Raw genomic sequence first — 25,164 nt, forward strand, 5'->3', positions numbered from 1 at the left:
AAATGCGACATTTCGAAATCTAACATGAAATACTGTACGAATATTATGGCTTCCGGTAGACTTTTGCAATACGATTCTGTAGTTTCTTTAATTACATTATATTAAATAAAAGATATAAATTGTGTTCATATAGTATATTTTTCTAATCATCTCTCCATCTGAAAATTCTAAGGGATGTAAAACTTTTGACCATAGCTGTATTATACTTATACACTCAAATGTGTACCTTGAGCACACTAAGCTATTGTACTGTAATGTGTATTTTATTATACGACCTATAAAGCAGAAAAGGAGACGTTCTGCATGCCCCTTTCCATCCTCCTTTAAAAGGAAACAGTCAGTAACCTGGGACCAGCATAGCTCTCAGCCAAAATGTTTCTCGGCCTACAGGAAATCATTATTCAAACTACCTTCATTGTTTGCATATTAATGTGCGTACTCTTATCTCTGTTTATCTGACTTCACTGTAGTGTACTGTGTACATTCCTAAAGATTGAGACTCCAACAATGCTGTTTTATTTCAAATTCCTCTGTGTGGGTAATGTCTGGCACAGTTCAGCCTTCTTTGCATTGTATTTTTTCAGAAAGCACATCTACTGTAGTTGACTAATTTGTTTACAGTTTCCTTGTTTACATTCCCCAGGTGGTTTTAGCTTGGAGGCAAACAGCCTCACTCCTTCAATGCTGCTGTCCTCTGCTACTGTAGAAGTATGAGGTTATTAATTACAGTAAAGTACACTCCAAGCTAGGTTATACAGAGTTGCTATACTGATAACATTTTCAAAATACTGATAAGAATCATTTTTGTTCAATGGTTTGATAAGACAACAACCTTTATTTTGAGCTATGTCTAGACCTATGTCTATGTGTTATGAAAAGCAAAATATTTTACTGACAGGTGATACAAAAAGTCTGAAAACTTTATGGAAGACTAACAAAATATATCACCTTGCTATATTTAGCATAAAGTGTAGTTTGAGCAACTTGTTAAAACACACACATACACACTAAAACACACTGGCAGTTTACATAATTTATTGAAATAATGACAGATATACATACCACCACCACTTAAAATAAAAATAGCCCTCTCTGGAGAATAATTTCATAAGCTTGGTTCACATTCACAAACAACCCTATTTTTAGAGCAAAAGATACATAGAGACTTATTGTTCCAGCAGCAGCCATCATTTCTTTGACTTTAGACACAACTTATTTTTATGATTAATGTAAAAAAAATCCATAAAGGGATCTGATGCATCTGCAAACCAAAGACAAAGTGAGTGGGCAGAAGAACAGCAGTGATAAAGCACAGTAGGCCTTCCAGGTGGTCAGACGGATCAGGAATTCATGTACAAGCCCCAAAGGTTAGGTTAAGGTTAGGGCTACAGTTTCGTGGTTTTTCAATAACAACTAATGAGAAATGCTAAGGTTATGGTTTGGGCAAAGATAACAGCAGTGGTGTAAATAGTAAGGGAGCATACAATATTTACATCACTGCTGTGTACAGTATATAGTTTCCATTTTCCATTGGTGTAAGTAATGCATCATTCCTTACTATCTACACAGAGAGTACTGTGCATAGACACTGCCCTGGATTCTAGTGTAATTTACAGCTATTTATAATGAGATGAAACAGGTGAAACCTAAGGCCTGTCACAGTCTGATGAATTAAAATGCAAGGATACCGGGATGTCCTTACAGCAGGGCTTCCCAAAGCTTTTTGGCTTGTGGTAATTTATGACATCAGGTATCCTGACAAAGGGCCCTTAACCCAATGAATTCACAGAAATGTGGAGTGATGTTCTCCTTTTGTTATGGTACATACAGTTAGCAAAGGAATTGAAAATGGACATTCTTTACATGTACTGTAGCTTTGGAACCGCTGCTTTACACTGTCGTTGGGTTAATCAACATCCACTTAGAACATGATGGGTTTCGATCAATTGAGTAGAAGGATTCTAGTAGTAATTAGGTCCTTGTAGTTACCTGCTTGGGATCATCATAGTACACACCGATCGAAGAAAACTTGGGTCCGATGCTGCAACTCTCAGTGAAGACAGACCCGCTCTCTTTATAACAGCCCTGCTTGAATTTGTAGGCAATGGTCATATTCTTGATCGGCGAGGACCCTGTCCGGATAATGACCTCCGTAAACAATCCGGAATACAATACGACTCCCAAAACAGTCAAAAGTAGAAACAGGAACAGAAAGGAGATCAGTGCCAATAAAATAAATTCAGACATTGTTGTTAAAAAATGCACGTCAATGCAAAAAAATAAAAAGCTACTGATGACTGAGAGAGGTAATATGTATATTACATATGAACCCCCTTTGCTTTGGGCTAAAGCTGACAAGCTGTTTCACTGTCTTCCTTTTCTGTACAGTACGTGGAACCACAGCATGCAACTTTTTTCCCAGCAGCGCTTTTCTGGTGTTTTACACTACCTCCAACACACTTGTTTTAAAGATACCGGCTGATGCAATTACGTGCCTTATGATTATAATCGAACGTGGACACAAGGACTTCCACAAGGCAGGACGTAAACGGTACACAATACTTACTTCCCTAAACACTGATACATGCCATACAGCTTCCTGCTTGTGCCAAGCGAAGACGCGCACTGTAGGGGTGTTCAATAACCCTCCCTATAAATTATTGGTACTGGCCAACATTGCTCCGTGTTCCCTTTTAAAAAAAGTTCACAGGCTTAAACGAAGGGTTTTCTGAGATTGCTGTTTATAGTGATGCTGGCTATTTGTATTTATTTTTTACTTGATAACTGCAATTGAAAAATTGGTAATATTTACTATTATATACATGTTGTTTTGTAATATATATATATATATATGTGTGTGTAATTGAACTATTATATATGTATTAACAAATACATCAATTATATATGTGTTATGTGTATGACGTCACCACATTTGTTTGGTCCATACATTATATATAATATAGATATTAGATATTGAAATATATCATAATATATGTGTGTGGTGTGTGTGTGTGTGTGTGTTTTGCTTATGTGTAAATGGTTCTGTCCTTTTTTATTGTATACCATACTGCAGTAGGTTTAGATCCAGAATCGTAACGACTCGTGTGTGTAGTCAAACCTGGTAGGACAACTCAATGGACTATCAAAAAATTATTATATTAAATTAGGGAATTTTAGGTGGTTCTTGTACAGGTCATTTAAGGATAAAACATTTTGTTAGCAACGTTATTGCAAGTCCCTTGGGTAAAGTCCAACTTTTACCGTATCATAACGCTTTCCCATGTACAAAAGCTAAATACAAATACTGTTTACTATAGTATACTGCAGTAGACTACTGTTTATTATAGAAAACTCTCTTGTATTTCAGTTATCAAACAGTGCAGTCTGTTTAAATTTCAAACACATCCTCCCCTGAAGTCCTTGTATGCTAAAAGAGTTGGTGTTGGGGCTTTGTACTGTAACCAGCATCTCAAACAGCAGCAATATACTGCTACAACTATATGAAGCTAGATTATTGTAATGCCAGGTCCACACCTACTTGGCAAATAAATAAATAGGCAGAGGGTGGAGGAACTACAGGACCTGAGGCACAAGTTTTTTTATTTTTTGTTTCAATGAGGAGTTCATGTAAGAAGTATATACATCTGCTGCAGGGGTTTCTTTTGATAGAAAACATATTAGATAGCAGTGAGGCAGTCAGGAAGACCACCATTTCAGCTTGTGCTTTCATCAGGGTCATTTTTTGTGCGTACTGTGTAGCAGCATTTACAATATAAAAAAATGTAAGATCCCTAATGCAGATTACAATAACCAATCAATGAGAAGGATAGCAATGCTGAAAAGAAATTAGTGCTATCTTGTTCATTATTTGTAGTACAACAGCATACAAAGTTAGACTACATAGCAAGACTTAAATCAAAAGGTTTATTGGAACATTTTCTGGCCAACATAACTGCCATGAAACCATGTTCTTTTCCAACCTACTGGCAAACAACACAAACTAAACAAGTGTATATATATATATATATATATATATATATATATATATATATATATATATATATATATATATATATATATATATATATATAAAAACTTTATTTTCAACAAAAACAAACTCTTTAAAAGATCACGGAGCATGCAGACTCCAAAAGTGTCCTTAGCAGTGTGGTGTTTGCAATGGGCCAAGGTGTTGCTATTTTCCAGAATGCCTAAAGTATTTTAAAAGTGACTTGTTCTGGTCTATGATTCTGATGACTGGCAGAGCAACTAGTGAAACTGGAAAAAAAAACACCCACACTCTCATTGTAAACATCACAGGAACTCATTAAAGAAAACCTTGAAATGAAATGCCCACGGTCCTTGATCTTTACTGATTATTATTAAGCTACAGTCCATTAGGAAGTGCACCCCCCCCCTCTACCCGGTTCTTAGCTTTTGTTTAAAACCTTTTAATTCTGCAGTTGGGGAGACAACGCAGCAGTGTTTGAAGATCAACTGCTCACTCTGTATGACCACCTATGGCACAAGTTGAACTAACTTTTGTAGCATCCCACTGTAAAATATATCAGGGCCTCCTCCTAACCACCAGAAACATGCTATCCTGTGATAACTTCACTGCACAACATCAGTTATGATCAACTTAAACTAACTTGGAGTAAAAAAGCTATCTATTAAAGCTTATACATTTTTCTACCTGGCTGTGAACTTGCTTAGAGAATCCCTGTTGTTGGTTCCTTTGTTTGACTGATGATTTTTTTTTTTTTTTCTCGAATCAAGAACCCTAGAAAATTGCTGAACAACAAAGGTTTAGAGGGACAAAAACTTTATAAAAAAAAAAAGCAAAGTCACCTAAAAAAAAAAGAAAAGCTTTCAAATAATTTTTAAAGCTATCTTTTAAGCTGCAAAGCACATGTATTCTCACATTATTCCCATTGAGTCCACAACTAAAAATTATTATTTCATTCTCCCAAGGTAGAGCAAGTTAGCTTTATATAAGTCGTGATAGACAGAGACAGGATAGCCAGCACTCTGATTTTGCTCAATCAGCCTGCAATTAATGCAGTTTTACAGAGACTGGAATGTACTGGAATGAAGAATAGAGGACAATAACTGAAGCAGTATGCTTGAGAGTAGTTTCCAGGAAAGCATATGAACACTGTGCTCTCAGCTTGGTATTGGTGGGGAGAGGTCAGTGTATCCTGGCTGCAGTGGCAGGCAGTCAGGACAGTGGCTGTTGCTGCTTTTTCAGACCCCTCTCCCCCAGCAGGTGTGTCTAATCTGAATCGTCAGTACTCTCTTCATCCTCCACCTCCTCATCGCATACTCCATTCCTCACCTCCGAGTCACTTTTATCCTCATTGTCTTCGTCCTGTTTGGTGAGAGAATGTTTTTAAAAAAAAAAAAAAACTCCTGACTCTCAGTCCTGACACATAATACACATCACTTTTCAACCAGGGATCTAGGTCTCAGTTCTCACAGAGAATGATTATATTAATGTTTATGTTAATTTTTGTAGGCTCACATGCATGGGACTAATAGAAAGACCCCTGTCAAAAAAGAGTTGAGTACTCCGTTTTATTCAACGTCTTTAATTGCTATTTTCCTGGGCAGTGGAAATGTAGTTTGTAAAATAACACCCAGACCTGGTTGGAACAAAATAATGTACATTTTAGGCCTCATTGGCAACAGTATGAACAAGACAAACTACTGCTATTTAGTATTTAATATTAATAAAATAATAACAATCTCTATGTAGAATGCATCTTTGCTGCAGGAAAATAGAAATATAAAAAACCCAGGAGCCACACCTCTCTCTCAGACTCCTCCTCTGGGAGCTGTGAAGCCTCGTCATCCTCCTCTCCGCTCTCTCCGGTCTGCTGGGACAGGATCTCCTCACCCTGTGAAGGGGACAGGACGGAAGAAAAGGTCAAGAACTGGGAAGAGTATTACACAGTCTGTGACCCGCAGAACAACACTGTTATACAAGTATAACTGTGTAATGCGCCTGTCATAGTATAGCTCTCCATCTGTTGTTCTCATGAATACTCCTGAAAGCAATGGAGACCAAGGCACTGGCTATAGTCAGGCCTGCTGGAGGCAGGCACATTAAAAGGTTCACCTCAATCCTGACCCACTGGCATTCAGTGCTTGGCTTCTGTCAAGAAAAGATTGTCAGTTATGGCAAATTGTGTGGTGGTTTTGTCATGTAGACTTTCACAGGGAGCTAGTTGACTCATTTCATCTGTGATCAGGAAGTATATAAGTTAGAATGTATCATTTAAATGTTTGAATTTGGGGATACAAGGATGTACTGTAAAAAAAAAAAAAAACACACATAGACGCACCTCATTTGCTATGGAGCTAACATGCATTTAATTTCAATACATATCGAACTGAACTTCACTATAGATTACTCAACGTTTAAAACCAAATCAATTTGTGAAGACACAGTATCCTTTGGTTCCAGATTAAAAAGGACAGAGACAGAATGGCGTGTTTGTGCAGTGTGCCTTGTACCTTTAAGTTCCTGTTTTTGAGGTTTCCCACCCAGAAGGCCTCCTGGCAGTTGTTGAGAATGAGCATGGCCTTCACTCGGTACACAAACTGCTCCAGAGTCTTCTTCAGCAGGGGCACGTGATTCGTCAGTCCTGTGTCTTGACGTATCTGAAACCAGCCTCACAAAGCATTACAAACACACAAAGCAGACCCCCTCCTGTTGAATGAGAGACAAAAACACTGGACCTCTAAATATCTCACCAGTCCGCCCATAAAACTTACCTTGGTGTGGCCACACATGTAATGAAGCTGTCTGGTGCTCAGCTGAAAAGTCTTTAGCAAGCTCTGAACATCTTCCTGCAAGAGACAAACAAATTGAAAACCTTCACAGGCTGGTAAAAATCACTGTGGCGGAAAGGCATGGCTTTCGGACCAAGCAAATTAGCCTATTCTGGATCAAGTCTGTCATGCAAATAAAAGCTTCAGGGCATCCCAAGCATGAATCCTTAATTAGGGAACCACACCACTTTGAACTGTACATAGCCAAAACAGTAAGTCATAATGGACAGATTAACTATATAAATAGGATCATGATAATGCGATATAAAATAGACAAGAAAAACAATACACTAACTTGGCTTCCTTTTTTAATTTTAGTGTAGAATTGCTCATATATAAGCTTCTAAAAGTGAGTTTCAATCTAGACATTTTGATATTATATTGTTAAATGGGTTAACCCTTTTTTATATAGCTTGTCCCTTTGTAGATATCATGCCTTTTTACTAACTAAATCCTCACACATTGATGATCAGTAAGCACATAGCCTGGTGCAGACGCCCAAAATCTCACCTTATGTTTCTTAAAGCTGTAGTCCAGCAGTGGCATCGCCAGCTTCAGGAAAGCTTCAACAAAAAGACGCCCATACTGGAAACAGAGACACAGGGTTCAAATTGTCAGCAGTACCTTACAACAAGTAACAAGGTGAATATTCACTCGGCTTAACCGCTAAACAAAGCGAACCATGTTTTTTCAATATTAATCTGTTCATGAATTCAAAGTCATTACTTAACGATTTGATAATCTGGCTCTTCATTAGTTTTGCCGTGTTAAAAGCAAATTGTGCCGGGCCCATCATCAATTGACTGTTTTTAATATTTCTGTTTTTTTTTTTTTTTTTTTATTTTTTTTTTTTTTTTTTTATTTGCAACAAGGAGGCACTGTTGTCACCTTAGTGTGAAACAAGATATGCCAAATAAGTAACTACATGGAACATTTATTAAAAAAATTATTAATAATAATAATATTATACTGACCCTCAAGCAGACACCAAGGACAGACCTGCTGTCAAATACCTGCAAACAGAAAGGAAAGAAAATCCCACATTGGCCTAGGGTTGAACATTGACACCCAGAGGAAACCAAAAAGACAAATGCCTAGTTTTTTTCTTATAAAAGCTCCTCTCCTCACCTTCACCAGATTGACCAGGATGTGGAAATCTCTCACAGCCAGATTCCAGGTCAGGAGCTTCTCACTCTGTGCCTGTCACACGGAAAAGATGCACTGCTTTACCAGCACTGGGGAAAATACTCACTGGCACTGGCCACAAAATCTACAATGTAATTTGCTAGTGAAAAACTAACCTGCATGGGAATAACAACGGTCATCTTCCCTATTGAGAAACCAGTTTTGCTTGTCCAGATTCTGGTTTCCAACAGAAATAAAGCTAAAGCCAATACAGGCCAACATACAGTAGAATTTAGAATATGGCATCTAAATACTCTAAACATTTTGCGTTGCATTAATTTTGATTTATTTAGCTGTACAGAAGATTGGGGAACGACAAGTTCCTTCGCACTCTGCGCTTACCTCACTTGAGTCCATTTGCTTCCCAGCTGCAATTCTCCGCACCGATTTTTCCAGCACTCCCATCACCACACGATAGAAAACCAGGAACGTCTGCCTGAGTGTCAATAGAGACTAGGTCAGTCCGGGTCAAACTGCAATGGACTGGGTTAATTGGCAACCCCAATAATGACCCCTGATGTTCTTTCAAAAGATAGGTCGAAGGTACTGCAGGCTCCACTGTTACCCAAACTAATGTACAATTATGGGTGCTATTCCCAAATAATCAGCTATATTATCTTCTAATCTTGAAGTACCACAAGCTCTACATCATAGTGAAAATAGGCACATTTATCTGGTTTTGTTTCTAGAGTAATACATGTTAAAAGCAATAATCAAGAAACCCAGATATCCATTCCACACTTGAAAAGAAAACAAAACTCAAAACAGATTAAAAATATGTTTAAAGCACTACATCAACACCCTCCCACCCTGATGTGTGTACCTGGTTAGAGTGGGGAAGGTTCTGGAACAGCCATCCTTGGTGGTGCCGATGAGCTCAGGGAAGCCCACTCCGGCGATCTCCTCGATCGCCTTCAGCACATCATCTTTGTGCTCCAGGTATATACTGGAGAGAAGAACTGAGAGAACTCAGACACAGCACGCCATGTTACAGAACACACTCACTGAAGCCTCTGTTCTTTTCACTAACATGGAAAATGCTCACAGTACTGGATCACTCAAGAAACTCCACAGCTGCAAGTAGCTTATTTAATACACTTGCCCTGTTTGAAAAAATTGTTTGGACTGTTAAACTAAGTTTCAATGGCCTAATATCCATCCATCCATCCATCCATCCATCCATCCATTACCATTAACCGCTTAATCCTTTTACAGGGTCGCGGTGAGCTGGAGCCTAACCCGGCAGACACAGGGCGCAAGGCGGGACTACACCCTGGACGTGACCGCAGTCCTTCGCAGGGCACCACACTCACTCACACTCAGGGCAATTTAGAGTGACCAATCAACCTGAACAGCATGTCTTAGACTGTGGGAGGAAACTCGGAGAAAACTCTACACAGACAGACCTCTAGGCAGGAATCGAACACAGGACCCTGGTGCTGTGAGGCAGCAGCGCTAACCATCACACCATCGTGCCGCCATGGCCTAATATTGACATGCTCAAATGTGTTCTTAATGAGCACGGTGCTTGTGGAACTATAACGAACAGTAATCGTGTGCACAAGCAGTACAGTGCAGACCATTCTATGTGAATGAACCTGACCACATAGGAAAAGGAGAGCAGTTACTGGAGCAGTGTGCTCATTGATGAAGTGCAGAATGGGCTTTGTGGCAGAGCTGGGAGCCACTGCTGTGACATACCTCAGCAGGCTCTGCAGCATCTCATTATGCTTGTTCCCTTTCTCCCTCTCCCCGCTGGGCAGGATCCATTCCTGGCACAGGAACCCTCTGGAGAGAGACGCTGGACAGCAGACACAGAGCAACACAGGGAATTTCAGTCAAGAGGCTGGTTTATATACTGTAGCAATCCACACTGTTGACCTAATAGACTAATTATTGATATGTATTTTTTTGTATACAACTGTAAGTTGCCCTGGGTAAGGGTGTCTGCCAAGAAATAAATAATAATAATCTGCACCCTCTAACCTCCAATGTCTGGTATAGTACTGTCTTGCAATATCTCTCAGATCCAACTCTGTCAAGTACATTAGGTAGCTATCCACTGCATTTTCATTCACAGGCTCTCTGCTCCAACACAATCTCTGACTATACATCTGCTGTCCAATACAAATTATTTTAAAATTCAGTCTGACAAACATGTCAGTTCATCCTCATGCTGGTGCATTGACACTAATGAAACATTATTGTGATTAGAGGAGTAGTTACCTATCTTCTCTCTGTACTGGCTGTCAGGACCCCGGTCAGCCACCACAATGAGGAGCTGGGTGAGAGAGAGGGCTGGGCTGCAACCAGGCACGGTACTGTGGAAATTTAACAAGTACCCAAAACTCTGCCTGCCAAACACAAAAAAAAACAATATGTAAAAAAAAGGATTAGCTGGACATTTTCTAGCCTTTTGGAAAGTACTGTTACTCATTCATTTTTATCAGTAATTATGAGTAAAAAGGTCATATAAAGAGAACTAGTTCAAAGATAGAGGTCTTTCATTTATTTCTCATTTGAAAGGGACAGAGAGATGATGACCTGGTCCTTATATGGAGCTGCTAATAATGAGTTTATTGTTATTTCATATGAGCCAGCACATTATTTTCAATTTACATTTTCTTGTGTTCAGGCATACTGCTCTTAACAGCAATTAGTATAAAGATTCATTTTAAAAAGGTTAGTTATTCATGTGTATTTGCTGATTAATCTGGCTTTAGAGATGTACAATTTCCACAACTATTTTACTTCTCAGGAGTATCCTGTATGGCATGCTGCCCCCTACTGCCCTGAGAAAACACTGCTACATCAATGTAGGAGTCAGCAAATACACTTTCACCCAAACTATAGGAAAATGACAGTAAATTATCTACAGCACAAACACAGAGATACTTTGGTTCTAAAAGGAACAAGGTGTTCAGTTCCAGACACAGACCATTCCTTGAATGTAATGGAGGCCAAGACCCAGGGCCTGTTCAAAGTTACCTGACCAGTTCCTCTGTCCCCAAGTCCACATCATTCTCCTTCTCTTTCAGCCTCCCAGCCAAGACTCCCAGGGCCGATTTCAACAGCTTGCGGTTCTCATGCTGAGAAAACCCACTCCTGCAACAGAGAGAGAGAGAGAGAGAGAGAGAGAGAGATCAGCATTGCCAAGGATAAAATTAATTTAATTAAGGCCCCACCTGAGCCTCCTAGGGGTCAGGATGAGTGGTCCCATACCTGCTGCACAGCAAGTGCCCTAGTAAAAGTGATAACAGTCTGGGAAAAAAAATAAAGACATTTACAGAGATGAAAATTGGGTTGAAAGGCTACTAAGGTGAAGCTTGGGATGCATACAGTTGGTATTGGATAACGGACACTATTCTTGATGGTTCACCTAACTGTGCAGGGTACTAAAGACAGACTGAAGGTGTTACAATCCTGTCCTGTGCTTTTATAGCCCCCCTGCATGAGTGGAGACTCACCAGGAGAAGGTGGTGAGCAAGATGTGGAGCAGCAGTTGGTAGCAGGCAGACATGAGCTGGTGCTCCTTCATATCCACACCTGGGGCATCCACCACCCCATTGTTCTCCGACAGCAGGACCTGCAGAACGAAAACCCAGCCTTACCCCCAAAATCTAGCCCATTACACATTCTTCATGGTCTTAGAAATGAGCGGAGTGATAGAGGACAGACTTTGTGACCTCATACTAACCGCAACTATGCAAAGCCATTTAACAATATCCATTGCACAAATGAAAGCTTATCTCACTCAGATATGTGCAAGATAAAGTTCTGAATGTGTTGCCAACAGCTGTTTACCAAGAATGGCCACTAAATCAAAGTGTTTCCCACTGTTGAGAAATGACTTTCTAGGCTTGCGCAAAATGTAAAGGAGGAAAGTGCAGTAGTTCACAAGGGAGCAAAATCAGCAGATTCTGAATAGAATCGAGTGAAAAAGCAGGCCAGTGCGCAGGTGAAGCAGTCCCCACCTGGAAGTAGTTATGTGTGTTCTCTAGGTGGTTGCAGAGGGCAGGGAGCAGCTGGATGCAGCAGGAGGCAATCTCAGATGGGCTCTTCTGTTGCAGGTGAGAAAAGCCCACATTCTTATCAGCCTTCACCTAAAAAAAAAGGTAGTAGATGTTGAAAATGTTCGGGTCATGATTAAACCCCTGAGCTACTCGAACCCACTACCTTCCACACTGCAGCACAGCATCTAACCACTGAGCTTTAGCACCTTCCCTCAGCCTCACCTTGAGGAAAGGCATCCTCTTGGCACTGGAAGCTGCCAGGCTGAACTCCAGCTTGCGGGACAGGTCCTCCAGCAGGAAAAGCAGCTCCGAGGGGCCCAGCTGCACCACCTCTGACACCTGCACGGGAGAGGCATACTTTCAAAGGATGGATAGGTAATGGATCAGACAGACAAGTAGTGAGCCACACATTTGCAAGAAATGCTGTCTCCTGCCTCTGCTGCCTGCTTAACTCGCTTTCCCCCGCCCATACCTTGGTATGGTCCTCACTGTCCAGGAGAGACCTGGTGAGCAGGCCGCACTGTAGCACACTCAAAACATCGATATCCAGCTCACGGAAGTAGGGTCGGTAAGAGACCAGGCTCACTCCTGCCTTCCCCTCCTCCTTCTCCTTCTCTGGGGATTCCTGACAGAAGTGTAACAGCGTAATAAAAAAAAAAAAAAAAAAAAAATTCTCATTGGATAAATGTGTGAAATGTGTAAATTACAACTAGATAACTAAATTTGACAACAATGACTTAATTATTATAGTATGACTGTTTTATTAATATGTAATATCTACTACTACGTAATTACTATTACTGTTTTATCAAAACTTAAGAACAGATTTATGATCCACTTTCCAGCACTAGTCCATTCAGATTTCCAGATACAGGATGTCTTGACAAACCGTTGTTAATTAAATGCACTGATAGTATAGTTTATTCACTGTCTGTGTCCCCCAGGGCCAGGAGAGGTACATATCAATAGTGCAAAAAGAATACAAAGAGGAGACTCCTTGTACATCTATCAGAGTTTACTCAGAGCCAGAATCTAAAGGTGACCCCTGGCACACTCTCAGAAGAGATTTCTACCTTTTGTTGCGATTCTTCAGCCTCTGCTCCCTCCTCCAGCTGGGAGCTGTCACCAGAGGAGTTCTTATCCACCTTGCGCTTCTGTCCAGCGTGTCCTGCAGAGATGAAGAACAAGTTAGTTGCACCAATGGCTACACCCCTATGAACACATGAGTTTGTAAAAGACAGAGTTTGGTTTTCATTGGTTGATCTGGTCACCATTTTCCAAGGGTGCACTACACATGTGCAGTGGTGAAGTAGCACTTTTTTTTTCTTTTCTTTTTTTTACCCGATCTCATTTGCATATCACTCACATTCTCTCATTTGCATATCATTCTCTCATTTGCATATCATTCTCTGAAGTCTTTTTTTATTTTATACCATACCTTACACTATTTTTTGCCCCATGGAAAATTATACAGGATGGAGGAGGGGTAAACAGCTTGGTACCTTTCTTTTCTTTCTTGGCAGGGGGGGCAGCACTGGCTGTAACAGCACCTTCAGCTGTCTCACAATCAAAATTAGCAAGAGGAGGAACATAGCCCACACACAGGGGGGGGGGGGGGGGTGGGGGGGGGGGGGGGGGGGGGGGGGGGGGGGGGGGGGGGGGGGGGGGGGGGGGGGGGGGGGGGGGGGGGGGGGGGGGGGGGGGGAGGGGTGAGGGGGGGGGGGGGGGGGCTGGGGGGGGTGGTGGGGGGGGGGGGGGGGGGGGGGGGGGGGGGGGGGGGGGGGGGGGGGGGGGGGGGGGGGGGGGGGTGGGGGGGGGGGGTGTGTTTATCCATTTATGAAACAATCCAAAACAAAAAGGTTCATAGAACAAAAGCTTTTCCTTTCATGTGTCTTTAGACCGTAGTAATTTAAGTTAGCAACAGCATTTAGCACCAACCTGCTAAACACCTTTCCAGAACACTCTGCAGATAGGTGATGTTCTGCAGCCGGATCATCACCTTGCTTTTCATCTCAGGGTCCTGCTGTCTACAGAAAGCATTCACCACCTGCATAGCACAAACACAGGTACAGTAAACAACCTCAAACAAGGGACAGGACGGGAGATGAGGAGACAGATAGATATGATTGGAAGAGCAGAGTAATACATTGTGGTGCATCACTGGACACAGGTGAAAAACAATAATCAGCTTACCTCTCTGATCCAGTTGATAGCATGGAAGAGCAGAGTGCAGAGAAACTCCTTCTCTAGTTTAGACAGACAGTCCATCTTCTCCACCACATCTAGGTCAGTGACAATCAGAGGGCAGCCTGTAACAGAGAGATACACCTCACTTCACGGCACCAGCAGTGTTCCATATAACACCTTCAAATAATTTTTAGTCAACACAAGAAATAAGCTACACTGTCTAACAAATGGCACCACCTTTTCATTTTATCAAAATCCTCCATGCCCCATTCATCCCCTGGCTGCCACCAGCATATAAATTTACTATCAGTAAATTGACCGGATTTAAATGTCAAAGGCCTACCAGGTAATTCTATTGCAACATAAATGCATTATTCAAATACAAAAGCATTCCATCATTTAATCTGAATATGTTTAACTCAAAGTCTAGTGCTGAAAGTTATACTCATTTAACACTTTGTGTCTTGTTGGTTATGTGGCCATTCTGAGTTTTCTGCTTTTCCAGTTAGCCTCTGTTTGCGTTCTGGTGACTGTATCAGTATTGTGCAGTGTGAGAGTTCTGGTGAATGTATCAGTATTATGCAGTGTGAGAGTTCTTGTCAGGGTATCGGTATTGTGCAGTATGAAAGTTCTGGTGAATGTATCAGTTTTCTGCAGTGTGAGAGTTCTGGTCAGTGTATCATTATTGTGCAGTGTGAGAGTTCTGGTCAGTGTAAGAGTCCTGGTGAATGTATCAATGCTGTGTTGTCCAGTGCGAGGTGTATCGATCCTCCCCAGGTATTACCCAGCAGAGCATCGATCTCCACCAGGTCCCCCTGGTTCTGCTCTTCCTGACACAGCCGCAGAAGACGGAAGAAGGACCCCAGGCACAGTGGAGACACTCGCCTGCAACACAACAGAGACGTGAGAACAACACCTGTCATGTCTCATTTTTATCGGACTAATTTCACAGAAAATGACTAGTCTATTCCCACGGTAAGGCTTCATTTCCATCCCAATCACGCAACGTTTGGCAACAGTTTCTGAGAATACAAATAAACCTTTGAATGAATGGTGGACATGATGACCATTCCATTGACTGGAAAGAGGTCCACACCATAGTTTAGAAACATGTGTGCAATAAAAACAACACTTTACTGACCTTTTGTCCCCCTGAGCAGGTCGACTCAGCTGTGCCCCCTTCTGAAGGTCTTCAGCGAGCAGAGGCAGGAGGTTGATTGCGATTCCGCCTTGGCTCTCCTCTTCATCCAGGTTATACATTGCTTTTGCTGGGAGAGGGAAGGTGCTGCAATAAAAAAGCAGAACATTAGGTTTCATAGTATAGTGACCTATATCTCGTTAAAACTGCTTTATCATAAACATTATTGAAATAACAGCAGCAGTTATAATAACCCTTTTATTTCAGGTCCCAGGTCCACAACAAAGTCCTCTTGGAAATCTTCCAGCACACTCCTCCCAATCCATTCCTGAAATACAAAACAGCTTACTACAGACCGGAAGTCCATTTTTTTCTCAACTAACCTATTTTTGCAGAATCATTTTGTCTTCGTTGTGGCATTTATAAAATGGCTTTTAACAAAACTCACGTAAACATTTCAGTTATCTGCTCTTCAAAAAGTACAGTTCGCTAAAAAGGCTTCACCCACATCAATGAGAAAATGAAGTCTCGGAACTACATTAAAAAGTAATTTTAACGTGCTGACTCACGTGCACCTGCGGGTCGAGGTCTCCAGTCTGCACCAGGTTGGCCAGCTCATCATAGTAAAGGGCAGCTGCTTCTGGGGAGCACTCACTGCAGGAGCGAACCAACCCCAGCAGGGTTGTCACCTGAGCAGAGTTACACTGACAGAGTTAGCGAAGCATCAGTTTCTACAGTATCACATTCTGCATCACACAGAACATCAATCCCTCTTGGTGTTCATCATTGTGCGACTAAATATTTGCAGGTGCCCATCGTAACAATAATAAAAAAAAAAATATATCAAGTTGAATAGGCCATTGCATGTGGATGTTTGTGCTTAGCAATATGCTTATGTGTCCTGTTGGTTTAGATGCTGTAATACTGACCTCCAGTCCCCAGAAGTCTCACCTGTCTGTAGGTTTCCTTGGGCAGGGGGACAGCCTCTGAAGAAGGGCCTTCTGGCTTGCTCCTGCAAAAATAGAGAAGGAATTATGGATACAGAGTGGATGTGAGGTCTACAGTCAAAGGGGTCTTCTGAAGTTCAAAAAAAAAAAAAAAAAAAGACATATCACATCTGCCTCTTGCTGTCTTTAACAAAGCAGGGAAAAATCAGGGGCTAGAAAACACAGATACGGCAAGTTCACTTATAGTTAGAGGCCGATGTGGTACATTTTTTATTATCCTGAAAACAGATTGATAAATACATGTAATGCCTAAATACCATCAGCAAAGCTCTCTAACTTGAGTCATGTCATCTGTAACACCAGCAAAGCTCTGGGATGTTTCGATAGGGCAGCCTCTTTTTAAACATTAACACCATAACTCTTGAGCATACACAACGCTGGGGTGCAGAGAGATTGGGTTGGTCCTGGATCTCTCTCCCAGTCTCATACCTCCGTGTGCCCATACTGCCAACAACCATCACAGCTCCGATGATCCCGATCCGCTTGTACTTGGACACTGTGCTGGAGAGTTGCTTCCGGATCACAATGTGCATGTCATCCTGCGGACAAATCACAAGGTGGCAGCGTGACAGTTAAGCACACCATTCTATTTACTTCCACAAAAGTATCATCGATTGCCAGCCTTCCATTCTGCTAAAACATTTTGTTTTTTTAGGAGTCTGTTTTACTTATTGTCCACTTCCAAGACTGTTGCTGAGCCTGCATACTGTATATTATAAATACATATTACTTTAAAAACTATTGAAGCAAGCCAAATCTCATGAATCAAAAAAATATATATTTTAGAGTAGCTCCGCTTTCTGAGTGTGGCCATTTTTTAATGTCATCACAACTGACTTTCATAATACAGTACAATCAAATTATTACCCAATATATTTGGTGATCCAACTCTTCTCAATTTAAAAAGGGATCAGTATTAACTTTTGGGTTTTTTGTGCCCAATAACGGTGTAGTCAAATTGGTTGGTTCATATGTGAAGATGGCAATAGTCCCAGCATGCCCTCCCCTCCTATACGGTGTAATGCTGATTCCTCTGACCTGGATGTGGCTACCCTCGGTGCCTCGGCTGAATGCCAGTGTGCTCAGGATGTAGAAGAGCTTGCGGATCTGTGGCGGGGTCAGGTTGTCCATGTAATCCAGGATACCCTGCTCAACAGAACGATCGCTGCATTTAAACTCATTCACATCATTCATTAACAAGTGAAACCAAGGGTGTACACAAGTGTTGTTTGTTAACGTATGTGTAGCCTTTCCTTATCCAAGCAAAGACATAAGGAATGTGGCCAAAAAAGTTTGAGAGCAGTCAATCTTTTTTATGCAGGAAATGTCTTCAAGAATCTATTGTAAATCAGTGGCCCTTGAGATCCATTCCAGAGCAAATATTTATTCCAACCAGGTACTAAATTAGTTAGCTGAACCAGATAAAAGTTAATTAGCTCATTTTGGATTGATTGGATGGAACAAAGTTCTGCACTAGAACGGACCTTGAGGGCCAGAGTTGGGAATCACTGATGTATATTCACAATTACTTAAAAAATGCATATTTCTGAAAGTCATATGGCGACGAATCTAAATGTGCCTGCTCTCTCTTTGTAAACGTGCATGAACATAGGCCCCTCACCTTAACGAAGACAGCGTATAGAGCCATGTCAGCTGGGCTCTGTGTCACCAGCTCAGAGAGGACCTTCAGAGAGACGTCCACCTCCCCTGCATAGCCACTGCACACGTGAGTCACCAGGGAGCCCACCACCTCCTGAGGGGGAGCGAGGAAGTGATCAACATTAAATCAGGAAAACCTCTAACTGATAATGATGGGCGAGACGCAGGCAGCTGTGCAGAAAGAAGAATGTACATCTGGGTACAACTCTGAAATGCACGAAACCTTTTTGTCAAACATTTCGAAAGCAATTGGGGAAAAAAAAAAGTTTTAAGTAGATGTACAAAATCGACAGAAAAAGATTTGCCTGTGTCCAGGAATGATATAAAGTCAAACATAACCTCCACTCTATCGCGCCCACCTGCTGGCAGTAGGGGTCGAAGGAGGTGAAGGCGTGTTTGTACATCTGGCTGCCAAAGGTCACCACACTGGGGTCAGGTGAACGAAGGAGGGACTGGGCCAGGGAAATGATGGAAGGGAAGTAAGCTCTAATCACCTACACCACAGCAAACAGAAAAGAAGAAAATATTAATAATGAGAATTTTTATGTACAAGTGGTTATTACTGCACAGTAATGTGGACCCAAAATCTTACAGCAATCGGTGTATGAACCAGTGCTTTAAAACAGTTACCTTTGGTGCAGCATCACAGTATTCCCACAGTTTAATTATTTATTTATTTATTTGTTTTTTTAAACCGTAATTAAAATTACACTATGCCTTTGCACTTGCTTCGAAAGAGGGCCCAAGAAATGTCAAGCCTAAAGTGATATTTCAAATCTCATTCTCTGAAATATGACTGACCGTCGCGTGGCCCCGGATGGCAGCCTGAAGCAGGGACTCCCGGATGTGTCCTCCCCGCACCTTGTTCCGCAGGACCCTCTCCACCCCGCGCCGGCTGTGGTTGGAGTTGGTCGTGTGCAGGATGAACAGAACCAAGAGGTCAATGACCTGGGAGGGAAACAACCAGGATTTTGCAGGACTGCATTTTATAAAATGTGCAAACCCTGCATCCTGTCTTGTTTCTCTGTACCGACTGGGTAGAAAACCATTTCACCAATCACTTGGTAGTGACCAAGTCTAACTTTCCACGCAGCTGTCAACTCATTCATATAAACAGGCTTATGAGATTAGTATAAAAGGGATAAAGTATTGATTATACAGGAAGGAAATTGAAATCTGGCTGTCTGCGATGCTGCAAAGGTTTGTTGCACACATGAATATATAAATACATACCTTATGTTCTGCCGCTGAATCAATATTCTCAATGGCCTAGAAGAAGAAACACCTCATTTTCAGAAATATCCAGGAGAAGTTTGAGCAGATAATACACAAGATTTGGTGCCTTATCACAGAGACGGTTTGTTGTGTTGACTTGAAACTTTGCATGTATAAAACACCAATGGGGCATATGGTCAGTGTCTTTTCCAAATTGAATGGTTGGAAACCATTTTGAATTTTTTTTTTTTTTTTTTTTTTTTTTTTCCCCCCTCCCACAAAACTATTGCTTCAAAACATTAATTTCTCTCAAATTTTATTGAGCACTAACCCTGGATTATAAGTGTCCTGATTAGATTTTGGAGATAATCTGATCTGATCAAAGGTCACTGGTGGCCATGCGTAGCTTTTCTACCATGCTGTATAAATATACAGCGATTTGGAAGTCACTGGGCAAACGGGATGAATACATAACTAAATGGATAAAATAACTTTTTTTGGTTTGTTTTTTTAAGTTTAATACAAAGCTCACCTTTATCCAAGCTTCCGAGATAGCTTTCTGAAAGCGCACTGCTGATTTAATAGCGTCCAAAACAAGGCTCACACAGTCCTGGCTGCTGCTGGCTGCAGAGTTTAGGGAAGACCTTTAAATAAAGCAAAGACATGAAGCTGGTTTGAATATCTAGAAGAAACCCACCAGAGTAGGTAGAACATGGCTCCTGTTTTAATGACAGAGAAAGGGATATAAACTGCACTGGTATTAGAGGAATAAAAAGGGAACCAGTTTGTCTCCAGTCTAATGTTCTACGTACCCGCCCTTCCCTTTGCTCTTTGCTCGGCTCTGAGATGCTTGTAGCGGAGGGGGTAACACACAGGATTCCAGCTCCAACTTGTTGCGCAGATCAGAGACAACCTGCAAGGCAAAAAGATTTTTTTTCACCACCTCCACCAGGCACACAGTAGGTTGACAGGGATTGAAATAAGACACCCCCCAGTGCATAGCAGTTTGATCCATTCCTGGTTTTACTATGCGGTTACCATCTGAGCTTGTTGCCTATACACTGTGGCTAATGAGGCTACTCTTAAAACTGGAATGGGGAAACCACTATGCGAAAGGGGTCTTATTTCCATCCCTGAATTCATCACAAATAGTTGATGATATAAGATTTAAATTCAGAACAGAATGATCATTTGTTACCATACAATTAAAATGATCATAATGACAGCTCAAAGCCATCAAACTAATGCAACCATCTCAAAAGTTTCGCAGATACAGAATTAAACAAGGTATTCAATTGGCAACACACAAATCCATATTTTCTGAATTCTAAATGGCAAACATTCAGGACAAGGTGGCAAATTGTTTTACTTTCTTGACATAAAATGTAACCAAAAGCTAAGCTGTTATAATGAAATGGGATTCAGGTATCGTGCAATCAGAAAAGGAACTGTAATGGAACTGTTAGGATTGCAAAGCATATCTGTGTGTGTGAGTGTTTGAAACGTACCTCTACAGCCTCCGCTCCCGAGATGGCATGCAGAATGAATTTCACCATCACGGGCAAATCCTCCAGCTCCACTGCAGACAGAGTCGCCATGACGGCCTGCCGTACCTGAGGAATCAGAGACCAGGATGGACTCCCATTGCACAGCAGGTTGAGACAATCCAGGTTTTACTGTGAGCTTCAATGGATTTCTTGCTACAGTTTGTCCAATTAGGTGACCAATTTCTGCTAATAGTAAAACCTGGAATGGCTCCAAGAGTCATTTACCATCTCTAAAAGAGTTGTCATTTACACAAATGCAGTTTCTCTGAGAATAAAGCACTGATAACGGTTCATCTCTCCAGTGTCACATAAATCTGTTTTTTCCCCCTCTCAGGGCTACACATCTCAACAGTAAGATATTTTACAAGTCTTGTTTATTTGTCTCATGGCCTGAACTGTGTGTCTGAACTTATTCCTTTGAACCATGGCAGTATTTACCTCTGTCAGCAGGTCGGAGCTCAGGTTCAGACTGGAGAGGGCATCCAGGATGGGGACAGTGAGCTGTGTGTTCTTCTGAAGAAGGGAGCTGCAGAGAGACCAAGGAGAGATGGTTTAGTGAGTAAAAGGATACACAGATATATCGTCAGTCTTTCCAGCACACTGCACTGTCTCGTACTCACTTGAGCTCCTTGGCGATGTCGTTGTGCTGAGTGTCCTCCAGGATCTCGGGCAGGCTGGTGATGATGTCACGCTGGATCTCTACCGGCGCCACGGCAACCAGCTGCATTAGCTTACTGGCCAGGTCCTGAAAAGAGGCAAAAAGAGTGAGATAGACTCTTATGAAAACTGACATCATCTACAAAAAGGAAACAGTATCCACAAACTAGTTTAGCTGAGAAGTCATTCATTACTAGCCAGACTTACCCTACTAAATTAGTTTTGACACCATAATTTACGGTTTTATGTAACTACCTATGTATGTAACTACCTATGAATGTATGTAGAACAAAAGCGTCATAGAATTCAGTGTATTTTATCCTGTAAAGCCAAAGTAAGTTGCAAAATCATAAATTCTATTAAATAAAAGTTATGACCACAAACATAACCAATGACGTTTTGCTCATTGGGGGTATCAAAATCAATTGATGGAGGAAGGAATGTGTGCCAAACTAGAAACACTAAAGCAACACTCTTCAAAAATGTTACCTTGCTGTCCGTTACTCTGTCCAGCCACTTGAACTGATTGATTATAATCCGGGGTATATTCAGCCCATCCTCTCCAGCACTGCAGAAACAAGCCAGCGCACACTGTTAGACTACAAGTCATTACACTGCATCCTTAAATTGAAAATAAAGAAAACTGAATTGAGAACCTTCACACATCTCAGTCCAAAGGTAACTGAACAACACAAACTTACCCTTCAAACATGAACTCAGGTATCTTCTCGAATAAGGTGTTTATGACGGGTGACTGAAACAAAACAAAAAGAGGCAACTTTGGGCAAACTGAGAAATATTATTACTGTGATGCATTAAAATAGACTGCTGGCATTAGTAATAAAATAGCTATTTTCCCAGCCCATCCTTGAAGTACAGCTTGATGACATACTCCTAAAAAAAAAAAAAAAAAAAAAAAAAAGGGACAACCTCTAGCAGGAGAAATTAGGAAATTATAGTAATGTGTTCTTGTGAAACAGAAAGGGAGTCATTCAACTGCATGCATGAAGTAACACAAACACCCACAGACACCAACCTGCAGCATCTCAATCCCCAACAGAAGCTTGATGAGGCTCTCTTGGTATGAATTCACAGCACTGTTAGAACAAAATAGATTTCAGTTGAGAAGACATTTTAAAAATGAGTAAGGGTGTGTCCCTAGCATTACTGGGATTTTTCTTTTCTCCAAATGTACAGCTGTGCTCTATATTCCACCCCACCACTTCTTCATACCTGTGAGTATCGAGGGAAATTACCTGGATTCTCCTTCAGCAGAAAGTAGGGCACAAGGAAGCAAGCAGCTCTTAAACTTCTCCTGGTCTTCCATATAGGACTCCAGGCCAGTGATAAACTCCTGAACAATCTGCAAACCACATTGTTAGTTTAAATATTCCTTGAAACCCACTTCCCACCACTACTCTATATTCCATAGCTTTGCGCTTACTGCAAGACCCAAGACTTGAACAGTGAAACTGACAGACAGATGCAGCCCAGAGCTGGACAGAAAAGTACTCACGTTGGGGTAGCGTGGGTGCTTTCGCAAACCCTTGTGAAGTCTCTTCTGGAACACAGTTTGATCCACGGCTATAATACAAAGCAGTTCCAGATTCATTTAATAAATACACACACTGTTTGTATTATTCATTTTAATTCTAATATTTATTCGAGAAGGGCTAACAATCCGGGTTTAAAAAAAAAAAACTTTTCTTGGCATTGCAGTGCTATTTTGTTTTGCAGTTTAATGTTTAATGATGTCACAACCATTTCCCCTGAATTTCTTAAAATATATCTAAACTTCACACAAGAGCCTCATTGTGTGTTATGGCAAACAATTTAATTCGCTCTTTAACTAAAAAAACAGTTTATGTGGGACACGATTTACAGGTACTGCTAACTATTTTTCCACTCCGTTTATTTCAATTTGCCACTTCCAAGAAACAAAAATAGCAACTCTGGCAGAGGAAGGGGCACAGTGAACTTGCCCCCATGCTTACCAATCTCATTGGGCATGCTGCCTTGTCGCAGAGACACACCAGCTGCCCGCAACAGCTGACCAAACACAGAATCATCCTCCTCCAGCACACAGGGCTTCTGCTTCGGCCCACCAATACGGCTCTTCTTCTGTTCTGAAGGGAGCAGCAGAGAAAGGAAGAGACTCATATTACATATATAATAAAAAATATAATCATTGCAGTGTAATTCTACAATTTTTGTAAAAGAAATTAAACATATATAACAGGTACAAGTAATATTCCAGGGTTGATTTTGAAGAAAGTGCGTTTTTTTCTGAAAAGAATAAAAAGCCCTTTTTAGGTTGTTTTGGGTTTTTTTTTTTGTTTTTTTTAGGAATAACAATGTTGTGTGTGGCACTCATTTCAATTCTTAGTTAACCTGGTTTTATTTTGCAAAACCACAAAGAAATGCCTACTTGAGGTGTCATCTTTATTGTCTGTAGAGGTGCGTCTCTTCTTCATCATCCTGATTGGCACAGGTTCCTGCACACTGCTACCTGCAGAAACAAGAGAGTGCAAAACAGGAGCTTCCCACAAATATTGCAACCAGCCACTTAAAAGCAGACCTCAGTTTTTATTATTCATTCGGTTTCCATTTTTCACTCCCGCATCATATGGAGTTGAAGTTTTAACTTCTGAAGGCACAGCATGTAGCATCACTTATTTTATGTCAGTGATTTGTTTGGCACATAGGAGGTGAAGTCCAGTGGTTAAAGAAATGGGCTTGTAATAAGCAGGGCCCCGGTTGAAATCCCAGCTCAGCCACTGACTCATTGTGTGACCCTGAGCAAGTCACTTAAACTCCTTGTTTTCCATCTTTCAGGTGAGACACTGTTGTAACTGACACTGCAGCTGATGCATACTTCACACACTCTAGCCTCCTATCTTGCAAAGCGTTTTGTGATGGTGGTCCACTATGAAAGGCGCTATATAAAGATGAACATATTATTATCCTGCTTTACAGTAATTATCTGCGAAAGGGCTGATACAATGTTGTATATTCATAAATGTTTCTAAGTTTAGAAAATGAAATAGCCTTAAAGGACGGGCTGTGAAATGCATAGGCAAGCAAGAAATGGGAATTAATTATAAAACTTTAATTACTGAATAAGTGGAGTATTGACCATATGATGTATATTAGTAACCCTTGTGTTTTTTTTTTTTTTTTTTTGTTTGTTTGTTTGTTTGTTTGTTTTTTGTATAGAGGTGCGTCTAGGTTATACGGCAAATTGCCGTCCGTATAAATTTTTTTAAAAAAATCCTACTTAAATGGAAGATAATTTAGAATTCAATTAGCCAAGGCGAAAGCGTACTTAAGCTCCTTCTTGAGCTCCTGTCCCCTAGTCCAGTTGTGTACAGAAATGAGTATCCTTGTTGCATAACTGTTATCGCTACACAAATTTAGATACCGATATATACCAAAACAGCTAGTAATAAAGCCTCAAACTGAGTGTAGAAAGATTATGATTTACCTGAAAAGACGATTACTTTCCTGGTCGGTCTTTATTTAGTTGTAATTTTAAAAACAGAGTTAACTTTCCCGCGCTGGTGTCGTGCAGAAGCTTGGGGATCCTCACCAAATTCTAGAGTAATGACGTTGCCGGAAACTGGACAGTCTATGGGACCGTGCACATTTAGAAGCTATTTTGTAAAAAAAAAAAAAAAAAAAAAACCTTGGCCAAAAAAAATTTATTTATCAGCTTTACA

The 25,164-nt window shown here is 41.0% G+C and overlaps 2 protein-coding genes across 2 annotated transcripts in view; both read right to left on the reverse strand.

Moving 5' to 3' along the window:
• Positions 1–2,596, reverse strand: part of LOC121298182 (testis-expressed protein 264-like) — a 91,501-nt gene extending 88,905 nt beyond the window's left edge. Inside the window, exon 1 of the mRNA XM_041225117.1 lies at positions 1,990–2,596. Within this exon, the coding sequence (XP_041081051.1) occupies positions 1,990–2,247 (258 nt within the window). The 5' untranslated portion in view covers positions 2,248–2,596. The remainder of the gene's footprint in view (positions 1–1,989) is intronic.
• Positions 2,597–4,103: 1,507 nt separating this feature from the next.
• Positions 4,104–25,127, reverse strand: fancd2 (FA complementation group D2). Its single transcript, XM_041225351.1, has 44 exons — positions 24,930–25,127; positions 23,874–23,954; positions 23,440–23,571; positions 22,962–23,029; positions 22,702–22,808; positions 22,482–22,542; positions 22,147–22,199; positions 21,935–22,013; positions 21,409–21,533; positions 21,227–21,314; positions 20,750–20,854; positions 20,054–20,154; positions 19,774–19,885; positions 19,260–19,295; positions 18,828–18,974; positions 18,386–18,520; positions 17,989–18,120; positions 17,406–17,513; positions 16,797–16,906; positions 16,312–16,372; positions 15,930–16,049; positions 15,615–15,688; positions 15,364–15,507; positions 15,007–15,107; positions 14,229–14,344; positions 13,974–14,082; positions 13,538–13,648; positions 13,109–13,203; positions 12,508–12,660; positions 12,258–12,374; positions 11,997–12,125; positions 11,490–11,608; positions 11,011–11,127; positions 10,249–10,376; positions 9,724–9,823; positions 8,846–8,968; positions 8,365–8,458; positions 7,966–8,037; positions 7,812–7,850; positions 7,348–7,422; positions 6,781–6,855; positions 6,520–6,666; positions 5,811–5,900; positions 4,104–5,371 (listed from the first exon to the last, which is right to left on the reverse strand). The coding sequence occupies exons 2-44, from the start codon at positions 23,920–23,922 to the stop codon at positions 5,276–5,278; spliced, it is 4,353 nt and encodes a 1,450-aa protein (XP_041081285.1). The 5' UTR covers positions 23,923–23,954; positions 24,930–25,127; the 3' UTR covers positions 4,104–5,275.
• Between the last annotated feature and the right edge of the window lie 37 nt (positions 25,128–25,164).

The sequence above is a fragment of the Polyodon spathula genome, chromosome 23 (genome assembly GCF_017654505.1).
Source record: "Polyodon spathula isolate WHYD16114869_AA chromosome 23, ASM1765450v1, whole genome shotgun sequence".
Lineage (NCBI taxonomy): Eukaryota > Metazoa > Chordata > Actinopteri > Acipenseriformes > Polyodontidae > Polyodon > Polyodon spathula.

Coding starts and splice junctions, on each gene's coding strand:
- fancd2 (XM_041225351.1), bottom strand. CDS start 23,922: ATGATGAAGAAGAGACGCACCTCTACAGACAATAAAGATGACACCTCA. Junction 19,296..19,773: donor TCTCGGAAGCTTGGATAAAG/GTGAGCTTTGTA, acceptor TTCTTCTTCTAG/GCCATTGAGAATATTGATTC. Junction 17,514..17,988: donor TATACGCTGTCTTCGTTAAG/GTGAGGGGCCTA, acceptor TCTGTTGAGCAG/GGTATCCTGGATTACATGGA.